Genomic DNA, 7,195 nt, shown 5'->3' with positions numbered 1-7,195 from the left:
ATTTTTAAAAAAATTATATCACACACACACACACACACACACACACACACACACACACACACACACACACACACACACACACACACAGGTAGATAGAGTCAACCACTGTTTAACAAGGCCACCATTTCAGTTGTTTTTATTTCTTTGTGTCAGTGCAAAAAAAGGGAATGCTGGACAAATGTTTACATAAAAAATGTTTCCATAAAAGTAGAAAGAAAAAAAAAAATAGCACTGCATCGTATGTGACCAGATCCGACTTATTCGGTGAGGATGGGATAGTCCAGATCAGCGGGGAGTTTAATAACGTCTTCTCGTCGTGATCTGTAGAAGAAAAAACAAACAAAGGACGCGGCGTTTGTGTGAGACAGCAAAGTTATGAAAGCAAAAAAAGAAATGACACATTGTGACCTTCCCAGCCAGCAGCAAGTCTAAAAATTCAATATCACCATTTTCTAGTAAAGCAAAAGCAATATGTGTCATCATGTAGTCCTCAGAGAAGCATCTCATCACATGTACTATCTGCTGTGCTGTTCCACAGAGAATGAAGTGACGAACTGGCAATAACGTCTAATGTGACAGAGCACCTGAAGGACAATATATCTGTTTACTTTTCACTGACAAAAACAACTCAATATCCACAGACACATATGGCAGATTTAGTTTGAATATTTTGTACAATTTCTACAGTTTCTCATCGTGGAACACTTAGACGCACTTACATGTTTGCCTCAGCCAATGAAATTCATCACAACGAGATGGAGGACGGTGTGAGCGAACAGGAAGTCGGCGAAGGCTCTCTCTGGGGAGATGGACAGAAAATCTCCTTTGTTCTGTGGGTTGATCTGGATACGAAGACACACTGAAAAACAAACAAGGGATTAAGTATCAGCATGTACCTTTTTCACTTGTCAATGCACAACTGCAGTGGGGCTACAGCGGAGTTTTTTTTCCCCATGATAATTTAATAGTTTTAATATTAGGCTTAGTTGTTTAGTAGTTAAACACCAAAAGTCAGACAGCCTAATTTTTTCAAAATTTTCAGCTCGTTACCTGCTTTTGCATTTAGATGGAAATAGGAAGCACAGACACTATGCAGTATAGCTGAAATAATTCACTGAATAGCTGATTGGTCAATGCAGACTGATAATTTCTCCATTTTTGTCATCCTAAAAACACCACACCTCCATCACATTTATAAACCAATTAAATTCTCGTACTTGTTAATGTCCAACATGAGTTGTAGAGGCCAACCGATTTATCAATGGGCTTAAATTACTGACTTCTAGTAGCCATTTGAAGAGCCACTGGTTTTGGATTTCATACCTGACAATATATGAAAATCTGATATAAAGTACTGATAGGAGAAACACCCTTCAATCATGTTATGATTACTGGTGTTACATAGTGTGTAGACCAGAGGGCACTCTGCAACTTCTTGTTGGCATCATGTGTGTTTGTAATGCCACAAACAACAAGCAGCTGACAGAAAAAGAAATTCGAGTTCACCAACTTAAACCTCTGGTGGTTGCAGCAACGGCAGATCTTCTAATGGCTAGATATACAGATATATGAGCCTATGTATTTATGTTTTTCCAGATGGACAAAACAAACAATTTCCACTAACATATGCTAGGTGTACATATGTATTTACTTCTTTACACTCAGGTCAATCCAGCTTGAAGCTAACATGGTGAAGGGTGTTTCTCCAATCAGTATTTTTAAAAATTGTATTTATCGTCCATTACAAATGCCAATGCCGACAGCTCTACAAATAAATCAGTGAATTGATACTAATGGCCACTTAAGGCTGGCTCCAAAAGCAAGTCAATGCCCATCTTAAAATCCCGAATTTTACTGTATTTTTTTTTTTTAAACAGAATGCTGGCTGTCAGCCAGGGATACCCCTCAGCCTCTTACTAGATGCACCAATGGAATGAATTTCAAAATCCTACATCAACTTGTTCTCAAGTTATCACATTCACAAGATTTTCAATTGATAAAATTGCTTCATTCTCGAGTTTTCACATTCACAAACATGGGTGCCCGCATCAGCTTTTCAGGACAAAGAGGTAAAAAGTTTACAGCACCGAACAACAAACCTTTTTAGCTTCTATGCATGGGTTCCCCTTCACAGCAGCTAAACAGTGGGGTTTTTTGTCATTCCCCCCATCTCCATCTGTATTATAAAACATTCCACCATGTTTGTGCTTTTGGTACCTTGAGCATTTTAATAAAAAACGTATGAAAACCAATTCAAAATCTCTGCACACCTGAAGGGCCGACAGTGTCGGAGGAAAAACGTCCTCATATACAACTAAACGTAACCCTACACTGTCTCAATTACAGATGAACTTTTATTGTTTTAATGGAATTACCTGACAAACGAGCCTATTCAAAATAGACTTGGTTTGTGGTTTGTTTTTATTTCTGATATTTTTAATTCTAATATTTTATTACTTGAGTAAAATGTGCTTATTTACGCTAACAGTTTGAACCAAGCTTGCTAGTGTTGGCTAATATTTTGGCACACTATGCCATCATCCAAATAAGGTGATTGTTGGCTTTACCAAAATAAATAAATAAATATGGCAGAGGACAAACGTAATATTTTGGTCCAAATCACTGTGTGACCATCTAACATTTAGTCTTTGAGTCCATGGCCTTTCCATGCACCTGCGGTGGACAGTCCTGAAAGGTTCAGGAATGCGGGAATGTATGAAAACTGCTTAAAGCACATTTTTCTAGGTGCAAAATAAGCATCTGTGCAGCCTTGAAAATAATGAACCAATGCCACCCAGAGAGCTACTCGGGAAACACGTGTATTCATTTCGTTTTAATATTAACTGAAGTCACGCTACTAGTTTAGCATAGATAGCTAACTTGTGCCTGAGTACACGTTCTGGATAACCCCTTTTTGTAAAAAATAAAATAAAATTACCAGCGACACGTTTAATCGAATAAACACTTACCTGCAAGAATAAAAGCACCCACGCAAGAGATGAAGCCCGAGAGAAAGCTATTGAATGGAAAGGTGCCGACGAGAAGACAGTAGAGGAACTGCAGGGCTCCAGTTAACAAGATGTACAGCAGATATGCGTCCACCACTTTGAGTTTGTTGGGCGTCGTGGTGCCGTACTCGTCCAGAAACCGAGAAATAACAGATATCACTGAGTTCGACATGATTTTGGCCGTCTAATTAGCAGAAAATTACTCAGGATTTTGTTGCACGAAACCTTTTCCTCGGTCGAATAAGTGACGTGTCCCAATAAACCGGAAACGGACGTGGTGTTGCACGTTATACGTTCCGACCAAATCGGAACGAAAAGCCAAGACACACAGAGTAGAGCACGGAGATGTAAAAATAAGACAGATGATTTTCTCTGCTGCTATCTTGAGTTGCAACGATATTAAGTTGTTATTGCTCTCTTTTTTTATGGCTTAATTTGTGACCTCAGGCTGTGTGGTGGTCAGCACAGTAGATAATAGCAACAAAAAAAAAAGAAAGGATATGGAGGCTGAAAGTAGAAATATTGAGAGTATCAGTACCAACCGTAGTATTGGTATTTATACTATTAAAACCCACCCCTAATTGCAACCCCCGAACGTGTGACTTTTTTTTCGTACAGTTCGAGCATCATTTCGAGAGACGATCTTTGTGTTTGATCAGCTGACGTAGGAATGTACTTGTTACAAAACATTAGAAATTAGCATACAGCAGCTGAGTGTAACTTGAAAGCAGAGGATACAGAGCGTGTTATCAAACGTGATCAGACTGAATGTAGTCACCGGAATATGCCCACCAATGGATAACCCTGCGACCATCGCACCTGTGCAGAACGATTGTGAAACAGAGTAAGTAACTTAGCTTAATGCAGCCGAATACAACCATTCACAAAACGCTGCTAGTCGCCTTTAATCATATGTTACTTAAATCTCGGAAGACTTTCTGTATTCAGACGCGTTTTGGGCTCTGGGCGGGATGAACTGTAAGACTGTGCTGTGTCATTGTTTGTGAATCGGTCTCTAGCTTCTTTTAATGTAAAATGTAGATGTTGCCATGGTCTTTGGCACGTTCTGTGTGAAATTACTCTTGGAAACATAAAGGCAAATACTAGTATGGCAGAAAGTTATTTAACAGTTAGCTTTAAGTAACAAAGACATACAAAGTTATAGTAAAATGATGGTAAGTGTAGTCTACTGTTGACTTGTGAAGGTAGGTCTAATAAGGTAATCATAAGGTAGGTAGGACTCTATTGGAGTGTCACCTGCACTCTTGGCTAACAGGTGCGTTCTACTTGTTATTGGCTGACAACAAAAAAAGGAGGAACAGGGGTGAGTGTGACTTATCAAAATGACTCAGCAAAGCTAAACTGCTTTGTTGATTGGTGAATAGGTGAAAAGCTCCTGGGATGTACCTGATGTAATGATGACAGAAGCAGAAACGCGATCCTGTTCTTTTTGTACCTCAGTGTAGAAAAAAAAAATCTATTATTCTAAAAATGAATGCTAATGAGAATGGAGGTAACCAGGATTTACCCCACCACCATGAGTCCTACAAGTCTGACTTTGATTAACAGCATGATGAAACGTGACTCTCGGCTCTGGCTCTGTACCACTCAAGTGTCAAGTGCATTATCTATGCAACATTATTTGCATTTCAAATAGTGATAACATTGATTTTACTTGCTTGGTTTTGCATCGGAGGAATTTGTATTGTGTTTCTACTCCACTATCTAATATCCCTTCATTCTTCAAATGTCTTTCTCTCATTCTGTCCTCGTCAGGACAAGTTCAGCTTGGAGCTGGTGGCCTTCCTGGCGCCCTACCTCCATGTCCCTTTTGAAGACAACTGAATCTAAGATTCTTGCCTGTAAGGATATGTTGGTATTAGCTGGGTGATTACATAACAGGAAATGATATATAACTGTTTTTGTTTAAGGCTTTAACCATAATGATTATTCCTCCTTGTCTGGTAACATCAGGTATTCAGAATGATCTATGGGCCAGATTTGTGACCCTACAAAACCAGTACCGGATATGGACTCTGACCATCACCAACAAGGCTGTTCGCAAACCTGTAGAACAAGGTAGAGATCTCAGCTCCCCTTTTCGTATTCTTTGTTTGATTATAAGCAGACATAGCTGTAAAGTATGAATTGTCATAACAATGGCGTAATACATCATTCTTTCCTGTTCCTGTGTTGCCTGTAGTGCCTAAGACTCCACTGGTAATGGTTCATGGCTTTGGAGGAGGGGTGGGTCTGTGGATCAGGAACCTAGACGCCCTGAGCCGGTCAAGGCCCGTCTACGCGTTTGACCTCCTTGGTTTTGGCAGGAGTTCCAGGCCTCCCTTCCCTTCAGATGCTGCCGAGGCAGAGGAGCAGTTTGTGGACTCCATTGAACAGTGGAGGCAGTCTGTAGGCCTGGAGAACATGATTCTGCTGGGACACAGCCTGGGGGGTTACCTGGCAACCTCGTATGCCATTCAGTATCCATCTAGGTAAGAAAGCTGATGAAATACGCAGTCCATCATCTGTGGTCAGAATTACCTGTGGCTTACATTAGTCACTAGTATTTGAATTACGTGCATCACATGTGTAATGTTGAATATTAACCAGGCGTGGCCATAGCAACATAATAAACCTGTTATGTTATTAAAGGCTGGATGTAGCTTAATGGTACTGTATAGATATGAACAGTATACAACTCATCTTATATTACTGTCCTCAAGAAAGCAACAATTTCCAAAGTAGAATCTGACTGTCCACTTTATTAGGTACACCTCTTCAGCTTCTTGTTAATAGAACTCTAATGAGCCAATCACGTGGCAGCAAATCATCACATTCAGGTATGCAGACGTGGTCAAGGTAATGCGCGGAACCTCAAAATGGCAAAGAAAGATGATTTAAGTGACTTTGAATGTGGCATGGTTGGTCCAAATGGGCAGCAGTAAATTTATTAGATAAAGCTACTTCTGGGAATTTTTTTCCTCTGGGGTTAACAGAGAATGGTCCAAAAAAGAGAGAATATCCAGCGAGCGGCACTTCTCTGGGAGAAAATGCCTCGTTGATGCCAGAGGTCAGAGGAGAACGGCCAGACTGCTTTGAGTTGTTGGAAGGTCACAGTAACTAAATAAACAGTTGTTACAAAATATCCAGAAGAGCATCTTCACACAGGCTCACCAAAATTGGACAGGATAAAAGACGGGAAAATTGTTTGTTGAGATTCGGTGTTAGGGTCAGAATCTGACATAAACAACATGAAAGCTTGGGGTCGTTCTCCTTTGTGTCAGAAGTTCAGGCTGCTGCTGGTGTTCTAATGATGTTGGGGATATTTTCTGGGCAGGCTTTGGGCGTTTAGTGTCAATTAAGCAACCATCCAACACTCTGTCGACCATGTCCATCAATTTATAGTCACAGTGTGTCCTCTTTGTGATGAATGCCTCCACCTGGATAACCCACTATGTCAGACATCAATATAAATGACATTTATTTTTTTTAGCAAATTAAGCTTAAATCTGCACTGACTAATATTTGTTGTGCTAACAGCGGGTCACGTTACTGTCTGTAATGTGAAAACTATCACCAGCCTCATCAGCTTCCCTTTGTTTTTACAGCCTGTTATTGTGTTAAAGCTTGAAACTGTACTGTGTTGCTTCAGTCTCAGCCATCAGTTATTTCTACTGTAATGTTTCATTTTTACCAACTCGTGACTTTTTTCTATAAATGAGCTGGCGACTCATACTAATACATCGTGCTGTATGTTATCGTGATTACATTCTGCTTTCTTTTTCACAGAGTATCACACCTTATCCTGGTAGATCCCTGGGGTTTTCCAGAGCGACCCAAGGTCCAGAACCAGCAGGGCCAGGGGACAGATGTGGTGAAGAGGCCGTCCCCTCCCCGCTGGGTGAAGGCTATCCTAGCAGTCGTTACCCTCTTCAACCCACTTGCTGTGATTAGAGCAGCGGGACCGTTGGGTAAGAAGTGCGAACATCGTTCTGCTGCTGCGCTGTGGCACGCGTAATGTTGGGACCTTCTTCTCACAACGTGTTCTGCATCCAGGTCCGGGCTTGGTGAACAGATTCCGTCCTGATTTCAAAAGGAAGTTTGAAGATCTGTTTGATGACGACACCATGACCCAGTACATCTACCACTGTAACGCACAAACACCAAGGTATGTGAAGAAACACCCC

At 40.7% G+C, this 7,195-nt stretch overlaps 2 protein-coding genes across 3 annotated transcripts in view; one reads left to right on the top strand and one right to left on the bottom strand.

The window, feature by feature from the left end:
* Positions 1–142: 142 nt before the first annotated feature.
* dad1 (defender against cell death 1) lies at positions 143–3,285 on the bottom strand. The gene is made up of 3 exons (XM_005740244.2): positions 2,970–3,285; positions 720–859; positions 143–321 (listed from the first exon to the last, which is right to left on the bottom strand). The coding sequence occupies exons 1-2, from the start codon at positions 3,178–3,180 to the stop codon at positions 729–731; spliced, it is 342 nt and encodes a 113-aa protein (XP_005740301.1). The 5' UTR covers positions 3,181–3,285; the 3' UTR covers positions 143–321; positions 720–728.
* Positions 3,286–3,361: 76 nt separating this feature from the next.
* Positions 3,362–7,195, top strand: part of abhd4 (abhydrolase domain containing 4, N-acyl phospholipase B) — a 4,819-nt gene continuing 985 nt past the window's right edge. Inside the window, exons 1-6 of one of the 2 annotated variants that reach the window (XM_005740242.1) lie at positions 3,362–3,852; positions 4,785–4,870; positions 4,983–5,087; positions 5,212–5,500; positions 6,798–6,979; positions 7,065–7,176. In XM_005740242.1, coding sequence (XP_005740299.1) covers positions 3,803–3,852; positions 4,785–4,870; positions 4,983–5,087; positions 5,212–5,500; positions 6,798–6,979; positions 7,065–7,176 — 824 coding nt within the window. In that variant the 5' untranslated portion in view covers positions 3,362–3,802. Of the gene's footprint in view, positions 3,853–3,888; positions 3,987–4,784; positions 4,871–4,982; positions 5,088–5,211; positions 5,501–6,797; positions 6,980–7,064; positions 7,177–7,195 lie in introns of those variants that run through there. The other variant, XM_005740243.2, reaches the window with a different exon arrangement.

Source organism: Pundamilia nyererei, unplaced genomic scaffold (genome assembly GCF_000239375.1).
Source record: "Pundamilia nyererei isolate P.nyererei 1_Seehausen unplaced genomic scaffold, PunNye1.0 scaffold00098, whole genome shotgun sequence".
Lineage (NCBI taxonomy): Eukaryota > Metazoa > Chordata > Actinopteri > Cichliformes > Cichlidae > Pundamilia > Pundamilia nyererei.
This window is presented reverse-complemented; position numbering and strand designations above follow the sequence as displayed.

What these genes read in the sequence shown, in the direction of transcription:
- dad1 (XM_005740244.2), bottom strand. Translation starts at nt 3,180, where the DNA reads ATGTCGAACTCAGTGATATCTGTTATTTCTCGGTTTCTGGACGAGTAC. An exon ending in GGGTGCTTTTATTCTTGCAG is followed by an intron (nt 860 to 2,969) that starts GTAAGTGTTTAT and finishes TTTGTTTTTCAG; the next exon opens with TGTGTCTTCGTATCCAGATC.